The sequence below is a fragment of the Corylus avellana genome, chromosome 7, assembly GCF_965113065.1.
Source record: "Corylus avellana chromosome 7, dhCorAvel1.hap1.2, whole genome shotgun sequence".
In the NCBI taxonomy this organism is placed as follows: Eukaryota; Viridiplantae; Streptophyta; class Magnoliopsida; order Fagales; family Betulaceae; genus Corylus; species Corylus avellana.
Genome location: NC_142496.1, coordinates 390,648 through 408,003, shown reverse-complemented (window position 1 = coordinate 408,003; position 17,356 = coordinate 390,648). Strand labels below are relative to the sequence as shown.

General features: G+C 35.0%; 3 protein-coding genes across 4 annotated transcripts; 2 read left to right on the top strand and 1 right to left on the bottom strand.

Moving 5' to 3' along the window:
* Positions 1 to 749: 749 nt before the first annotated feature.
* On the bottom strand, positions 750 to 3,084 carry LOC132185711 (GDSL esterase/lipase At1g71250). Its single transcript, XM_059599482.2, has 5 exons — positions 2,834 to 3,084; positions 2,180 to 2,307; positions 1,847 to 2,089; positions 1,384 to 1,639; positions 750 to 1,162 (listed from the first exon to the last, which is right to left on the bottom strand). Exons 1-5 carry the CDS (start codon positions 3,069 to 3,071, stop codon positions 942 to 944), a joined length of 1,086 nt encoding a protein of 361 aa, XP_059455465.2. The 5' UTR covers positions 3,072 to 3,084; the 3' UTR covers positions 750 to 941.
* Positions 3,085 to 5,904: 2,820 nt separating this feature from the next.
* LOC132183882 (PHD finger protein At1g33420) lies at positions 5,905 to 11,225 on the top strand. Its single transcript, XM_059597345.2, has 5 exons — positions 5,905 to 6,816; positions 7,872 to 7,998; positions 8,634 to 8,849; positions 9,411 to 10,028; positions 10,130 to 11,225. Exons 1-5 carry the CDS (start codon positions 6,483 to 6,485, stop codon positions 10,968 to 10,970), a joined length of 2,136 nt encoding a protein of 711 aa, XP_059453328.2. The 5' UTR covers positions 5,905 to 6,482; the 3' UTR covers positions 10,971 to 11,225.
* A 3,336-nt stretch (positions 11,226 to 14,561) lies between these two features.
* LOC132184730 (peroxidase 47) lies at positions 14,562 to 17,190 on the top strand. Of its 2 annotated transcripts, none has more exons than XM_059598466.2 (4): positions 14,562 to 14,874; positions 15,016 to 15,195; positions 15,486 to 15,648; positions 16,521 to 17,190. In XM_059598466.2, the coding sequence occupies exons 1-4, from the start codon at positions 14,626 to 14,628 to the stop codon at positions 16,898 to 16,900; spliced, it is 972 nt and encodes a 323-aa protein (XP_059454449.2). In that variant the 5' UTR covers positions 14,562 to 14,625; the 3' UTR covers positions 16,901 to 17,190. The 2 variants fall into 2 exon arrangements, with proteins under 2 accessions (XP_059454449.2, XP_059454448.2); XM_059598465.2 differs by having other exon boundaries at positions 15,016 to 15,204.
* The last annotated feature ends 166 nt before the right edge of the window (positions 17,191 to 17,356 follow it).

Genomic DNA, 17,356 nt, shown 5'->3' with positions numbered 1-17,356 from the left:
TTTATTTTTATTTTTTTTGAAATGAACTCAAATGATTCTTGACTTTGTTGGATAATATTTTTTTTTTTACAAATAAAAATATTAACAAACAATCCAACACACAAAACACTTATAAAATGCTTAAAACTATATTAATCTTTATATTATTTCAAAATACTTTTTCAAGTAAAAAGCCAAAAATACCACCTAAAAAACATTAACAAATAGAACCTCATTACTTGCCATGAAAGTTTTGGATGAATTATTTGTGAGAAGTACTACTATAGTACTATCTCTTTTCTTTTTTTCTTTTTTTTTTTTTTTTTTCTCTTTCTGAGCTGTAAGATGTACTATCTAGTTTTCAGCCTTGAATTTGGATTTAGATCCTTCGAGGCTCTACATTCTTTTTCAAGAAGCCAACTCATGCTCTGGTTGTTTTTGGCCATTTTAGGCCCTACCAAACAAAGACTTATGGGCCTATAACATCAGGTATCACAATCTGAAAACACCCCACATGCATTTATGATTCTCCAATGTAACAGATACTGAACTTAATGTGCACGCTGGGAGCGTTTTTTAAATGTCACTAATCATATAATAAACATATCTCATAGTCAATGAAGTGTTATTTGCTATGTCCTTGGATTTAGATCGGAAAATCTTATGTAAGAAAGCACCCAAGTTTTACTTTGTTATAAAATATTAGGTATCTGTTGATATTGTTTGGACGCTTGCTCAAAATGAATGAACTCATATATTCATAGGCTGGTTTTAGTTCCAAAGTCGGTGGGGATACTAGTTATATATCCTTGCTTGCATTTATATTTGTAGGCATGAATTTAATTAGTGATTCGGCAATTGATTATATATAGTTGAAGAATCAACTTCTACACTTCTGCCATTTGCTTCACATTGATTGGGTAGCAATCCGAAGGTGGGCTAATATAAGCCCGAATCAACTTCTACACTTCTGCCATTTGCTTCACATTGATTGGGTAGCAATCTGAAGGTGGGCCAATATAAGCCCTTCGAGCAATGATCTGATACGCAGCTTGGGTTGGATGAAAGGCATCCCAGAAGACATATTTGTCTCTATTCAAGCATGGAATTGTCAATGGAAGGCAAGTTATCTGTCCTTGGTTCCTTCCAATACCACAACATCCTTTATCGACCACACTAAATCCTACAACACATAAAACCACATTACTTGAAATGAGTAAAGGCTATTTTTTATGCTCATTTGACACCGGTTGATGTAATGTGTTTTAAATGACTTTTTGTTTTAGTTACTTAAAACACGTAACGTCAGCCGATGTAAAACAAGTAATATTGCTCATAAGAAATTGGAAAATGCTGCCCTTAATTAGTTCATGAAGGGATAGGGGTTTTTAATTAAGTTCATACCAAAACTATCAGGGTTGTTAAGTATGTCGGTGAAGACTTCAAAGGTATTTCCATAAACGAAAATGGACCCAGGATGGCTTCTAGTTAGCTGATCCACAAGAGATCTTAGCCGAGTGTTGAATAGTCCGACAATGTCATTAACAAATGATACACATTTTCCCGCCGGAGCAGCACCTGAGGCCAGTTGGTTAGGAATGCAACCAAGTGGCCCAACTCCTGCCAACAAGAACTTTCTAAGACCAAAGCTTTGAAGTGCCTGCAAAAAAAAAAAGAGAAACAAAATCAAAAGCTTCATCTGCTTCATGAAAAGTATGGGATAAAAGAAAGAAAAATGTCCAAACACATATCGCTTTTTGTACGACAAGGATCCCCGAAATTTTTTGTCCGAATTTTACAGAATTCGAGCAGGAGTGAGAGAGGAAGTCGGAAATTTCATAACTGAGTAAATCATATTTTTCCATACCAATATGTGGCTTGTGTAGAGGCCGATAAGAAGATTGGCGTAGTCTACAGGGTTGTAATTGGAGCTTGTGGTGTAAAATGTGGGCAAGAGATAATTATTTATGTAATCATTGCTACCAAGGATCATCACGACTAAAGCCCTGCCCAAATATTGACTCAATTGTTTTTCGTCCATTTGGCTCTTTAGTTGGTTCAAGGTGGTTTCAAAATTTTGCACCTGCTGCCTTAAGCTAAACCGATCTCCCTGTTTCATGCAGACATGCATATTGTTGGGTAAAAAATGGGCCGAAAAAACATTGTAAGATATATCTAAATTATATATAGAAGACATTACAAGTTGTCTTCCAGTCTCATCAAGAATCCCAGCAGCAGCCGAAGCATAGTTTACTCCATTAATAACTTTAATCTCTGATGTTAAAGTACTTGTAAAGGCTGGAAGATAAGGAAGACCCACCAATTCCCCTGCAATTTTCAAACACAACAGCAATAGTGAAATACATATTATTAAATTTGAGGTGACAATTCAGTGGACCAGACATGTCATGTAAGTCTTGAAAAAGTAAAACAAAAGTAATTTAGGGATGGCCTAACAGCCACCCCGTCACTCTCATGGGTGATTGACTATCTTCTGAAAAGATAAAAATGTAGTCGGTTGCCCCAACGAACCTTCTCACGAGTGAGATTTGGTGGTTGTGACCACCCTCACAAGTGAGATCTAGTGGTTGCAACCATCTCGATTTTCAAATTGGTACAAAACAAAACACACTAAATTTAGTACGCACCACATTTGGTGGTCCTAACCGCCCCTACATGATGGTTGGGAGTGGCGTGGTTCAAGAGAGAGAGGGTTTGAGAAAAAAAGAGAAAAGAATATTGGCTGATGTACCATTACCACATTACACTACCATATTAGCACACCCAAATACATAAAATAAAATAAAATAGTGTGTACATATAGCAATATTACTCCAAGAGAAAAGAAAGTTACCAAGAAAATCAATGATAGTTTTGCCATTACAAAATCTACCACTTGGACCATCATAAAAATCGATTCCATAAGGGAGGTAGTTTGCTTTGGCTAAAGAACTGAGGAAGTTGTTATTTCCATCATCTACTAGTGAATCTCCAAACACAAACATTCCAGAAAATTGCTGTGCAGATTCATTTGGGGAAGCAAGGATGAAAATGATGCCAAGCACAAGAGCAGCAGCTGCAGGCACATCCATGTTTGAGCTTCTGTCCCTCTCACAGTAGTACTTGTTATGAAACAGGTTTGGCCTTTCATATATGTATAAAGAACACCAACAAATGTTTGTTTCTTTAAGAAAAGCTAGAAACGGTTTGGAATCAGCAACAGTCTACCTTGATGTCTTGCTTTTTGTCTAAGCTTTTTCCTCCTTATCTTCCTCCTGGTTTTTGGCATGCTTGGTCTTTTGAGCGTTTGTCTGTTATTGTGATCTCTTTTGGGAGCTTTCACACTATCTACCCTAATGGAAAAACACAGGAAATGAGAATGTTATTCAAAGTATTGTTGGAGGAGGCTCAAAGGCTCACAGCTAAGTTGTGCAAGCACAACAGAATTGGTGCTCATATAAATTTTTCCTGTAGACCAGAGTAAAGTATATGAGAAATAATAATACTTTTTACACATATTTATCGCTTTATTTTATGCCGATGGACGAAACGTATTTTAAGTGGTTTTTCAATTCAGGCACTTAAAAAACAAAAACAAAAAACTACTTAAAATATGTTCACTGATGTGACATAAATATGATAAATGAGTGTAAAGAGTAGCGTTATTCATTTAAAAAAAAAAAAAACTGGAAATGGATTTGAATAAAACAATTCTCGGCTTCAGGTAGGAGAAAACACAATATACCTTCATTAAGGATAGAAGAATACCATTGATTGATTACAAAATATTTTATTTTTTTATTAACATCAAAAGGGCTGACTAGACCATTATGCCAATTAGGCAGCCGCCTAAAACCCCTGATTAATAATAATGGATGATAAAGATTTATTTCTTAAAAATAAAAACTAAAAAAGTATTTTTTATCAGGTAAATCTAAAACTTTTTGAAAACTAATAGCATTGAACGATAATTAATTCAATAGCATTAAACGCTAATTAATTCGCATTATAAAATCATTCTTGCAGCTATTTCTTCTAGAGTTCCCACTTGATTTTGACGTTATTTTTTTTTTTCCTTTCTGAAATCGCTTAAGAACTGCTTAAAAAGATAGGTAACTACATTAAAAATCAATAACATTAAATTTGTAGCATTAAACCATTAAAAATGGATAAATGCTCGAAAGATGGAAAGTCTCCAAGCAATTTATTCAACTACAAATCACTCCTCTTTAAATCATTTCATAAATGATCAGTGATAAAAATGTTAGTAAATAAGGCTTAATCATAATCTTATAGCATGTTTGAGATTATGTTTGAGAAATAATTTTTTTGGCAAAAGCTTCATTTTGAATTTTTTGCCTAAATGCGTTTTGGTAATTTTTAAAGTAAAAATATCAAAGAAGTACTTTTGAAATTTTTTACTAAAAATGACAACTTTTTGTCTTGGCACAGCTTTTTGAGAAGTGCTGGAAAGCCATACAAATGAACATAGAAAAATTTTCAAACTGACGTGGCAGATCGTGAGTGGCAGACAAGGGAGAGAGAATTGCAATTTTTAATTTAAAAACCATTCCCACGTAAGTTTGAATTTTTTTTTGGATTCATTTGTTTCGCTCTCTAGCATTTCTCCAGTTTTTTAGGTTATAAAAATATTTTTTAAGGTCTCTAACACAATTCTAAACATGCTTTTAATCTTAAAACAACCTAGTCATAATCTAAGGACAAAGTTTTCCTTCAAACTGGGTTAAAGAATTTCCTTCAACCTAATCTATAAAAATGGCATGTGTTCATTTTTTTAATAACATCTGAGATACAAATGAGTTTTTAGTAAAATTTATTTCAACTTTGTCCCTACTATTAAAAAAACATATGCATCTCACATGTTCAAGGGATATATGTCATTTTTATAGATTAGATTGAAAAAAATTATTCTAATTCAATTTAGAGAAAAACTTTGTCCATAATCTAATGCAATTTCTATGTCCCTCTCATCATCTTATCCCTATCCCTAACCCTAAGGACCCTAACATTTTTCGCGGCTTTTAAATGGATCTTGTCCCCAAGTCCTATTATAGGCTTAGCAGTTGAAACACTAGATGTTGGGCCTATTGTGCCCACCGAAATGGTCCAGTCCATGGCACCTCCTCAAATTGACCCAACAACCTTAATTGTGTTCAAAACCATGTCATTACCTTTTTAGAATATTCTAGAAGAAAAAAACTTACATATAAAGCAAATCCTTGCTTAGAGAAACAATTTTCAACTCAGAAAAAAGTAAAACAACAAATTATATTAGGAGAAATGCAAAATTAGTTATGATTTACATGATTTGTAATTAACTCACCGTGGTATTAAAATGAACTCAAAAGTTCCTGAGGTATGCTAAAAAAATAACTTAGTTCTTATAGTCAAATTATGTTCATTGACATAACATATTTTAATAGCGTAAAACGTTAGACCCAATAAAATTGTAATGTTTGTTCTATTTAAATAAATGTCACACTGACAGAATATGTTAAATTAGTGGATAAAATTTGAATATAGGGACTAGATTATTTTTGTGGCATAACTCAGAAATCTTTGAGTTCATTTTGATTTCACATAGAGCTAATTGTAAAGCAGGTAAATCATATGAACTAATTTTACATTTTTTTGAACTATATTTTTATTTTACAAATATTCTTCAATAATAACTTGACAGTCCCATCAGATTTTTTAATTTATTTTTTTAACAGGAAGTGATTCAAAAATTAAACAAGACTATTATTATATTAATATTGTAAAATTTTCATTATTTTTCATAGAAAAACATATTATGTTACATAATTAATGTTTCCCTATAGCTGGCATACTCCGAAAATATCCAAAATACTCTATATAATAATACGATAGGATTATCGAGCGTAATTAGAAACACAACGAAGCATAATAAGGACAAAAGAAGGGCAATCCCGTAATTCCGCTGATTTATAAGCCCTATTATACCCTCTGGAAGCAGTGAACACACCCTTAACGATCTAAGATTTCGAATCCTTAAAAAAACCTCTCTCCTTCTTTATCTCCATTCTCCGGCCTGCTCCAAACCGACTCGTTCCTTTCTCCCGAATTCCCAGAAATAAAAAGATTTTTATTATTTTATTTTTTAAAAGTACGAACATAAATTAAAAAAAAAAGCATCCAGAAAATACATAAATAAATAAATATAACTAATTGGATGATGATATGAAATCTTAGAATCCAAACACGCCCTGAAAACCCTAAACCAACAACACGTTCTTCGTCCCCTTCTCAGCCTCTCTCTCTCTCTCTCTCTCTCTCTCTCTCTGTCTCTGTCTTCTCTAGAATCAACCGCTTCTCTCATCCTTCAATCTCAGCCGTTCGATTGACCGTTTTCAGATCTTGATCTAAAACCTTCCAAGCCTCTTCCGGCTAGATTATATACCTGTTTTCGGCCGATCTGTCACGCGCCTCGATATCAGATCCACGCGCTTGGTATTACAGCCATGGTGGAGAACGGGAGGCCTCAGAAGCGGATGAAGAGGCGCGTGACAGCGGATCTGCACGATTTCCTGACGTTTCCTTCGTTGTCAATGAGCGGAGACGACAGAGTTTCCGGCGGGCCCTTCAGGACGCGCGTGAAGGAGTTTCTGACGAGGAACGCGCTGCTCCCGCCTCCCTCTTCGCTGTTTCCGCATCTACTGACGTGGCAGATGCTGTTCCGGGTGGGAGATCTTACGGATGGTCCCGATTCGCACCCTGCGGTTGTCTACCTCGACGTCGTCGAAGAGGACGTGACCAGATCCAGATCGGTTTACTGCGACCAGTGCCGAGTGGTTGGTGAGTCGACTCACTGAGTTGTTGACCGATTCTCTCTCTTCTTTGCATATCTCCAACTCGCTTTGATTTCGTCGGAATATATCGTGATCATAGACTTTTATATTAGTTAACTTACGACTGACTAATGAAAGATGAATATTGCCTAATACCCATAGAAGAAAAAATGAGAAAAAGAATAATAATGATAGAGGAGTATTTGGACATCATATTCTCGCGATTGAAACGCGAGAGAGGGTATGAGATGAAAATCTTTTCTTAGTGGTACATGCCTGTGGTTTGTGGGTCCAGCTGACAGGATAAGACATTAACGGGTGGGGCCCATGGTTGAAAGAGACTTACCCCTCTGCCATTGGCTCTTGCTATTAATTTACACGTGTCACGCAGGCGGACCATCTTGTACCACCATATAATGGGCCAGAGTGCTTTTGCTGTTGCGTGACAGCTAGTATTATTGGACGTTTCAAAACAAAAAAGAAAAGAAAGAGAGGGCGGCTGTTTATCTGTTTTATTTAAACTTGGTTTTTCCGACATTAATAATGGGAAGTGTTTGTTTTATATACTTCGGATAAGGTTAGGCTGACGTTTGCATCCTAGGTGGGTAGGATGGTTCCGTGTGAACATTGGTTGGAGTGACCTGAGAATTTTGTTTAATTTCTGTGATTATTATTTCTTAAATGAAATCTATTGCTGACTAAAGTTTTTCGGATTAATCGAATAATATTTTACAAGTTTTGAAATTTGAATGGCATTGCAGTTTGACAATTTTGTTCTTGGTTTTTTTTTTTTTTTTTAATGGAAAAAAAAAGACAACCTTTGTTGTTAGATTCCAGCTTAGATATATGTTGCGAACTGGGATAATTTGAAATTGGGTAGTTGCCAACAAAATGTAAGAAAACAATGAACGATATTGTTGCAATTACTGAAATTAGATAACAGAAATCTGTAACATTAAGTAGAGTGTTCCTCTCTAATTTTTGACCTGGGACATTGCTAAAATGTGGCATCCAAATTTTAGTTACAACGTTTTAATTTTTTATTTTCTTTTCAATTCGCAGGTTGGAGTGGCCATCCAGTATGTGGGAAACGTTTTCATTTTATCATCAAGGCTGATGGTAATTCCATTGGTGCTTATCACAAGCCATGCATGTGCTGCGGAGATGTCTTGCACTTGTCAGAATCCAAGTGAGGACCTTAACTTCTGTGCTCGTCTGCCCTTGTTTATGTACATTTGTAATGTAACTCGTGTGGGATTACTTTTATTTCTATTGTACTTTTTGCAACATCAATATCTGAAGTGAACGGTGTCAGATATGTGTGATTATTGTGATGGCATGTGTTTTTATTCTGGCATATGTTTTTATTCGGAACTGACCCTATATGTTTATATCTGATGACATCGTTGTTCTTTGATTTCTCTTGTGCATTAATGTTAAGTTGATTTAACATGGTATTGCTATTTGACAACAGTAACGGGAAGAGCTCCATTTAATTTAAATTTGCTTTAAATATGTTTCTTAAAAAATTAAAGAAAATGTACTTCTCTAGATATTAAAGTAAATTTTGAGGTGTTATTAAAAAAATTGATTTACAAGATTTTTGTAAAGGATATCATCAGCACTAAAAAAGTTTTCATAGTTTGTTCATGAATGGATAATGTGATTCTTATAGCTTTTGAGATTTCTGGGATTGATTTCGTAGCTGTTAGACTAGTTTTATACAGAATTGTATTATTTTTGTCCCTCTAATTAGTTTGAAAATGATGACATGATTATTTGTGTACATGATTTTTTTCTTATATGATGCGTTCTTTATTTCAGGTGCAAGTCATGCAACCATGTGACAAGTACAGATGATGTTGAAGATTGGGTGTTTAACCAATTGGAGAACACAACTCATCTTTTACATGGTGTAGTCCATTCAAATGGTTATGGACACCTTCTTAGGGTTAATGGTAGGGAAGGGGGCTCAAGGGTTCTTTCTGGGTATCATATAATGGACTTCTGGGATCGTCTTTGTAAAATCCTTGGTGTCAGGTTAGGATTTTTTAGTGTAATTACAACTTGTTTGTATGGTAGTCGAAGTTTTTCTATTATGTGTATGAACAAATTAGTTTCAAATCCTTCATATTTTTTTTCCTGTGCCCATATTGTCTGGAGTTCGGTGAAATTGTCTATTGAAATGGTAGATGTATTAGGATCAGATATCACATAGTCTACTTTAAAGTAGTTAGGTTACATTGGTCTCATGATATGTGTATATATATATATATATATATTTGGATAATCTTGGTGGTATAACGTCAAGGTTTACATCGGTCTCATGATATATATATTTGGATAAATTGGTCTCATGAATATGCATTTTTTTCAAATCAAGGGCCTTTTAAGGTACAAATTTTCTCTGAGATTGACAGTTGATGTCTATGTTCTCTTATCATTTCATATTTTATGTTTCCTTCCTTTTTTGGCCCCCCTTTCCTGATGCATCCTCTGATGGATGCCCTTAGTCCCATATATTTTATTTTAATTATAGTCATGACATAAATTTCGGTTTTTATTTATTAATTCATTGTTCACTTGTATACACATTAACAGAAAAGTGAGTGTGATGGATGTGTCAAAAAAGTATGGGTTGGAGTACCGGCTGCTTCATGCCATCACCAAAGGCCATCCATGGTACGGTGACTGGGGTTACGAATTTGGTGCTGGTAGCTTTGCCCTCACTTTTGATGCTTACAAAATGGCTGTTGAAACCCTCTCTACCCTTCCATTGTCCATCTTCCTCTCCCAGGGGCTGGAACCCCGAACCCGCCTGCAGGCTATTGTCTCACATTACCAGTCCTTATCGGAGCGTGAGCTTGTAAATATAAGAGATCTCTTTTGTTTTTTGATGAGTTTGATCCATGATGCTCACAAGTCTTCATCGAGGGTTGATGATGTCACCTGCAAGAAGCACCGAGCTTGCACTTCAGAGGTCTTGAGTTCTTGGACTGGGAGTGACATTGAACGGGTGGAAGCAGCCATGCTTAGAGTTCTTCGTGCAGTTTCGGGTTCTAATTGGGTAAGTTGTCGAGCTCTTAGAGGTGCCGTATACAAGGCGGGTCCTCCGGAGGTCCTCGATTGCTGCCTTGGGAAACTTGAAGGGAAGTTGGCGGGAGAAGGGATGGTTGTTAAAGCCCGATACAATCCCGATTCAGGTGCTCTTGAATACAGGTGAGTGGTCATTCTGGTCCTCAACCTGTTTATTACCCTTTTTACTGTGTATATATTTTCTCTTTGGTTGGATTTATACACATTGCCCTTTATTTTGACAGACTCGAGCCTGGAAATGGTTCCATTGGTGAAATGACAGCTTGCAACGATTCTTCCATTTTTAGCTGCTCATCTGAAGAAAATCATCAGCGGGATCTCAGATACTTGTATGAATCCTTGCTCCATCCTCAAACTATGGTAATTAATGGTCATCAGGCAACAAGGGATCTTGCAATCAGCTCAGCGGAGAAGCTCCTTGACTGCAAGCACTTTGTGAAAGACTACAGGGTTGAAATAGTGTCATCAATCACAAACTCATCTGCAATATGTCTGTCATGTGAGGTGGAGCTCATAGATGAATCTGAAGATTCTGCCATAAACCCACCCCCTGAGTTAATTATCCTGCACCCAAATGCTACCGTATCCGACCTCAAGCTCGAAGCATCAAAAGCTTTTCAAGAGGTGTATCTGATGTTCACAAGATTTCAAGCTGAAGAGCTACTTGGCTACGGCAGTGTAGATGACACCACCCAGGTCAAGCTCTTGTTAGGGTCAACAACTGAATCTGTTCGAGTGCGAGGAATGTGCATCGGGAAAATTGGACCGAGTAGATTTAGAATGGAGAGGGGAGTTGAGAGGTGGACGGTGGATTGCAGCTGCGGGGCGAAGGACGACGACGGGGAGAGAATGTTGGCTTGTGATATTTGTGGTGTGTGGCGACACACTCGGTGTTCTGGTATCGATGATTCCGACGCAGTCCCTGCTAAGTTTGTTTGTCACAGATGCAGAAGCTCTGATCGAAATACCAAAGCCATTGGGCACTGCAAGGATGAGACGGTCACCGATGTTGGTAGCAGCAGCTGCTTTGGAAATTGCTTGTCAACTCCTTTTGATGTTCGCTGAGGTTTTGAATGATTGTAAAGGTTTTCAAAGTTTCCTTTTAGGAGTTTTTCCTCGGGCCGAAACGAATGTGTATATAAAAAACAGGCCAACAAAATTACAGTAGGGCGGTCCACGTTTTTTTTTTTTTTTTTATATTAAATTCGACCGCCTTTTGTTTGTCTTGTATATATTCTACTAATGACTGAAGTTCCTAACAAAAACGAAATAAACCCAAAATGCTAGGAAAAGTAATGAGCAATTATTTATTTGCTTCTTCGCCTCTTATTGCACTTGTGTCCCATCTAAACTTGATCTTTCTCTTCCTTCAGTGTGTGTGTGTGTTTTTAAAATTTATTTATTTATTTTTAACGATGTTATAAATGTGTCGATTCATTATATACTACTATTCAACAACAAATCATTCTCAGGCCAACCTCTGGCATGTATGTATCTAATTTTAGCTTTGAGGTTTCAGGCACGTTATGGTTGTTTAATACATATTTAGAAACATCTTGTATGTGTAAATGTGTTGAAAGTTTATTATAACATGTATGGTCTACATGAAATGCGTATAGGGACTATATAAAACAAAAGAACCTGCCAATTAACAAGGAAGTATCCTTTAGTGAAAAAAAAAATGAAAGTTAAAAGGCTATAAGCAGATATAAATGTAAGAAAGACTAAGGTCAGAGTAGTTGTAAGCACGCTTTTCACTCTTGTATAAATGAGTGCTTGTATTTTCTTTTGAAATCATCCAATGTAAAATAAAATCTTTCTAGTGTTCCCTGCTCTTTGGTTTTATGTAAAGGTCGAATAACTTTTGGCATGCATGGAATTATGAATCCTAAGAAGCTTCAGAGAGTTCAGATAATGGCCAGTGCAAATCTCCTGCCCTACCAGGCTACCCGGCTCTCTCTCCAAAAATTTTTTTTTAAAAAAAGAAAGTAAAAAAATAAAAACATGGTACCACAACCACAATCACACAGCACTTGTGGAATGGTACCGGCAACACCACATGTGAGTAGCCGCGTGCACAGCACTCAAAGAAATGGTGTTGAACTTCATGCGCAATGGCCCCAATAGCCAATACCCACTTTTTAACTTCACCAAAAAAGTTGGATCTCCCATTCAAAATGGGAGCCAGCTGCGCGCGTGCACTTTCCACCCCTACCACCATCTCCACTAACGATACTTCCATTGACTTCTGCACCAAATCATATTATTTTATCTACATGCATGAGAAATGCTATATACATTATCAAGAATTTAATTGGAATGTCTCCAATGGATAGCTCAATCATCTATGGACCACGTCTCATGAAGCGGATGTTACTAGTTCGAATCCCTTATTTTCTCTTGTGTACATGTCAAAAAATAATAATAATAATTAATTGGGATTTTAATTGCCATATTAAAGAGTGTGCACTTAAAAAAGCACCTAATATTTCTTTTTTTCTTCTAATTGAAAGGAGAAAATAGGTTACAGTGATAAAATTTTTCTATTCTTATCTAAATGGAAGAAAAAATGAGAAATCCTGGAGATCTTGGGATCATGTGACATTTCTCTTGTCTATATATATGTATGGATAACTCGAGTTGCATGCTCACACATCCATCCTTAGCCAAATGGAAGCAAAATGAACATAAGTTAAACTTCTACTAATTTAATCATATTTTATCTTGCAATTTCCCTCACTAAGTGACTTTGTCAAACCACTTGCATAAAATTTATTTTTTATTTTTTTAAAATGTCAACCTTAATTAATTAGAAAGAATAGAGCAAGAGCTCGAACTGGGGAGATGATTGTGGGAAACATGTTATTCTAGAAAATGAAAAAAGAAGAGAAAACAATAAGAAGCTATAGTTTATTTTTTATTTTATTTTATTTATTTTTTCTAATTGTTAAGAATCTATAGTTATGTATTTTTGTTGTGTCCCAGAGATTGGGTTACATAGTAGAGAAATGTGAAAACATTTATAAAAAAAAAAAAAAAAATTACTGCTAATTATTTGCAAAAGACCGGAAAAGTAATAGGCACCAAGAGAGAGAGAGAGATCTAGCTAGATTAATATAGTGGATACAAAATAAAAAAATAAAAAAATAAATTATTTAATTGTTTATATTGAAAATGGGAGTAAGGTACGTTGGAACTAGCTACAGCATATACCGAGTTAAATCACTACTTATTCCAAAACTTTAAACACAAAAAAACTTAAACTGACAAGAGATAATTAATTTAATCATCTAGTGCGGCGGCTATAATTCCTTGGAGAATGTGGTTTACAACACTGATCACACTAAGACGAGGCATGTTGTGTAACATAGTCAAAACTGGCTTTTTGTTTAAAATTAATAAAGTTGCCTACTCTTGATCTCAACTACTACTGCTGTAGACGTGAGCTTGAATGCATGATTTGTTCATATATATCATTAATCGTGCATTTGTTTCGACCTACATGCATTAATATAGTAATTAATTAAGATAATCATATATTGACAATAGTTTAGGTAGAGAAAAAATGATAAGCTCACTATCTTCAACCTTTTTCTTTTTTCAATATTCAATTTCTGCAGAGGCAGTGGCGGATCCATGACTTAATTCTACCAGAGGGGTCAATAAAATAATAAAATATAATGATAAATTTTTTTTCTTTATATATTATATTTTTATTATAATATGATAAATACAATAAAAAAAAATTATACCACAATATATGTATCACAAAAAACATATTTATATGCTAAATTGATATATTAGTTACCATGTAGGCATTAGTAGAAAAGTAAAGGAAAATACAAAATACAAAGTGCCTAAAATTGCATTCTATGCGGCCTTAGAAAAACAAAATCATCAAGTATCAAATCTGAATCGAAGCTTTCAGCAATTTTCCTTTCAATATAGACAAGTAAATTATCTTCAAGAAATTCATCTTCTATTTTGTTACGAAGTATTGTTTTAATAATTGTTTACTTTTCATACTCTAATGATATTATAATAAAATTATTAGCATATTCCGATAGCTATTAGCCTAAAATGAATTAATAAAAGAACAAATCTAAGATTGACAATAATCTTCTGAAACTCATTGATGCTTGACAAAATCCCAAAGTATAAAAAACACACCAAACAAAACAAAAATAGCAATATATTTTAAAATAAGATAAACAAAATGATGAAAATGAGAGATATATCTCAATTAAAAAGCTTAAATTATAACAAAGACAAATCAAGGCGTTAATGGCTTTAATTATAAGCTTTACTCTCAACTTACTCGGTTGGGTACTTGGATTATGACAAGAAAATGCCAAATATTGATAAATAAACATTAAATTTCTTGACTTTTTATTTTTAATGTGAAACCAAGAAATCGAAACAGATGGAGAAGGTTTTTTTTTTTTTTTTTTAACAGCTGGGGCAGTGAACAATTTATGCCAAAAAATTACTTAAAAATTTTTTTTTAATTTTTTTTTACCAGGGGCGACCGCCCCCAGGTCGCCCCCTCTTCTCTCCGCCACTGTGCAGAGGGCAACTCTTTTGGACAATCATTTGCATTTATATATATATATATATACATTGCTTGCTCTCCACTCCTTCTACTACAAACTCCACTGACCTCTCTCTCCCAATTTCCTTTTGGGTTCTTTCTTTTCCTTCGGCCTTGTTATTGCTAATTATGAGATCTCCAAATTTAGTCAAGATGGTTAGTGGCAATTTTGTTGGTGTAGTCTTGCTGGTGGAGATTATAGTAGTGATGATGAGTGGATGTAGATTTGAAGCAAATGGTCTGAGCATGGACTACTACTTCAGGAGTTGCCCAATTCTTGATCCAATTATGAAAAACACAGTATTCAGAGCTTTGCAGGCTGACCCTACCCTTGCAGCCGGCCTTGTTAGAATGCATTTCCATGATTGCTTCGTTGAGGTTCTCTCTCTCTCTCTCTCTCTCTCTCTCTTCTTCTTCATTTTTTCTTTGTGGGATGTGATGAAAACATGATTTGGTTATAGTAGTTTGTTACTAATGATCTTAGAATTAATGTTTTTGTTTTTGCTGTGGATCGAGTAGGGATGTGATGGGTCGGTTTTGATTGACTCAACGAATGATAACACAGCAGAGAAGGACTCCCCTGCAAATTTGAGCTTAAGAGGATATGAAGTTATCGATGCAGCAAAAGAGCAGCTTGAAAGAATGTGCCCCGGCGTAGTCTCATGTGCTGATATTCTTGCAATGGCTGCCAGAGATGCAGTAATCTGGGCATGAACAAATCTTCAAACTTAATCTTCTTTTCTTTTTAAATTTTATTAAAGCTACCAACTCTTCACGCTTATTTACCGCACTTATTTCATACGGGTTGACATAATCGATATGAAAAATCACTTAAAACAATCCGTTATGTCACTCAGTATGAAATAGACTCAAGAAATTATGACTGCGAAGAGATTATCATTACACTTTTCTTTTCTTTTTTTTCTACAAAAAAAGTACATATATTATTTTTGTTGCAATAATGATTGAGATATTGATAATTGTAACAGGCTGGGGGTCCAATGTATGAGATCCCAAAGGGAAGAAAGGATGGTAGGAGGTCTAGAATAGAAGACACAATCAACCTTCCCGCTCCCACCCTCAATGCCTCTGGCCTCATTACTATTTTCGGGAAGCATGGTTTTACTGTCGAAGAATTGGTGGCTCTTTCCGGTAATTTATAAATATACGTAACAAGCACTTTTCTTTACAATTCCTTGTTCCTCAAGCCAAAATTATTGGAATGAATTATTTAGGGGGTTAACATGTCACAATTAATTAAGTTTCTTGTACGTTCCTCTACCCTAAATCATTGATGCTAATTAAAAACTACACTACTATATATATCTCACCCGCCATCTCACCTTGTTTATATGGCATGCAGCTGTGCTGCCACTAATTAGCCTTGGATTGGTATAGTTAAAAATAAAAAATAAAGATTTAAGAGCTAATTTGTACTACCATGTCAACCGGGTATAGTAGTTGTTTGATAAAAATGTAGTTTCTAACCTTATTTATTATGTTCTTGAATGTTAAATCACCACTTGAGTACTTAATGCTAGAAATCACATTTTTATGTAATAATTATCTCACTATGCTATGTTCAGTGGTAATTAACCATTAATTTTTTTTTTTTTTTCCCCAAAGGTAGATTGGCTTTTGACATCACTATAATAAAATAGTTATATGATAAAAATGTGGGTTATAACATTTTTTATCACCAATTATCTTAAAAGCTTAAAGTTATATGAAATAGTTAATTTAATATTTAATTAATATTATTCTAGCATTTCCCCTCATATGCAAGCTTAAACTCATTCTCAACACATAAAATATTAAATTAAAATAGTAGGGAAATTATTGAGAAATGATTCAAACTCTATATATACTTCTCCCCACCACTTATTCGATTCCCCTGGCTTTTTTTTTTTTTTTTTTTGAAAATTATTCCCCTTAATTAGCTTATTAATCCTTTGTTTTGCTCTTAAAAAAAACCATATTTTAACCTTTAATTAATATTTTACAATTGGATTTACACGTCGCAGGGGCACATACACTAGGAGTGGCATCGTGCGTAAATTTCAAAAAACGATTGAATGACGTGGATCAAAATATGGATGCCGACTTTGCAAAGACATTGTCAAAAACATGCAGCTCCGGGGACAATGCCCAGCAACCCTTTGACGCGACGAGGAACAGCTTCGACAATCTTTACTTCAATACGCTGCAAAGGAAAGCCGGCTTGCTCACTTCCGATCAAACGCTGTTCGCCGACTCAAGAACCTCCGGCGCTGTGAATGGCTTTGCGCTTAACCAAGCCATGTTCTTCCTTTCTTTCCAACGGGCAATGCTCAAAATGGGAGCCCTTGATGTTAAAGACGCTCCAAATGGCGAAGTACGAAAAAATTGCCATAAAATCAACTAAATTAATTATTGTATCCATGGTAATTATATTTGCTATATAAATATATATAACACATAATAATGGTTTTTAGTCCTATATTGTGTCACGTAGATTGCAATGTAGACCCAGATTCTCTGCGTTCGGATTGCAGCCAATTTGAGAGAGAGGGCCATCGGGATCCTCTCTAATGCGATAGGCGGCTGTAATTTGGGCAATAAATTGTAGTCAATCTTAATTATTTAACCATAAGTTTTAGTGTACTCGGATTTTGTACCTCTTTATGTGTAAAAGAAATGTGAAATAAATATGGATTAAGGAATTGTCTTTGTCGGTGTTATTCTCTATCTTTGTACTGTAGAAATTTGTATCCCATTATATTATATAAAGTACTCAATTTTATCATTAGCGTATGATGTGGGATTGAACTATTTGTGCTCACAATATATTAGTAAAGTATGTAAAAAGCTTAAAAAACGT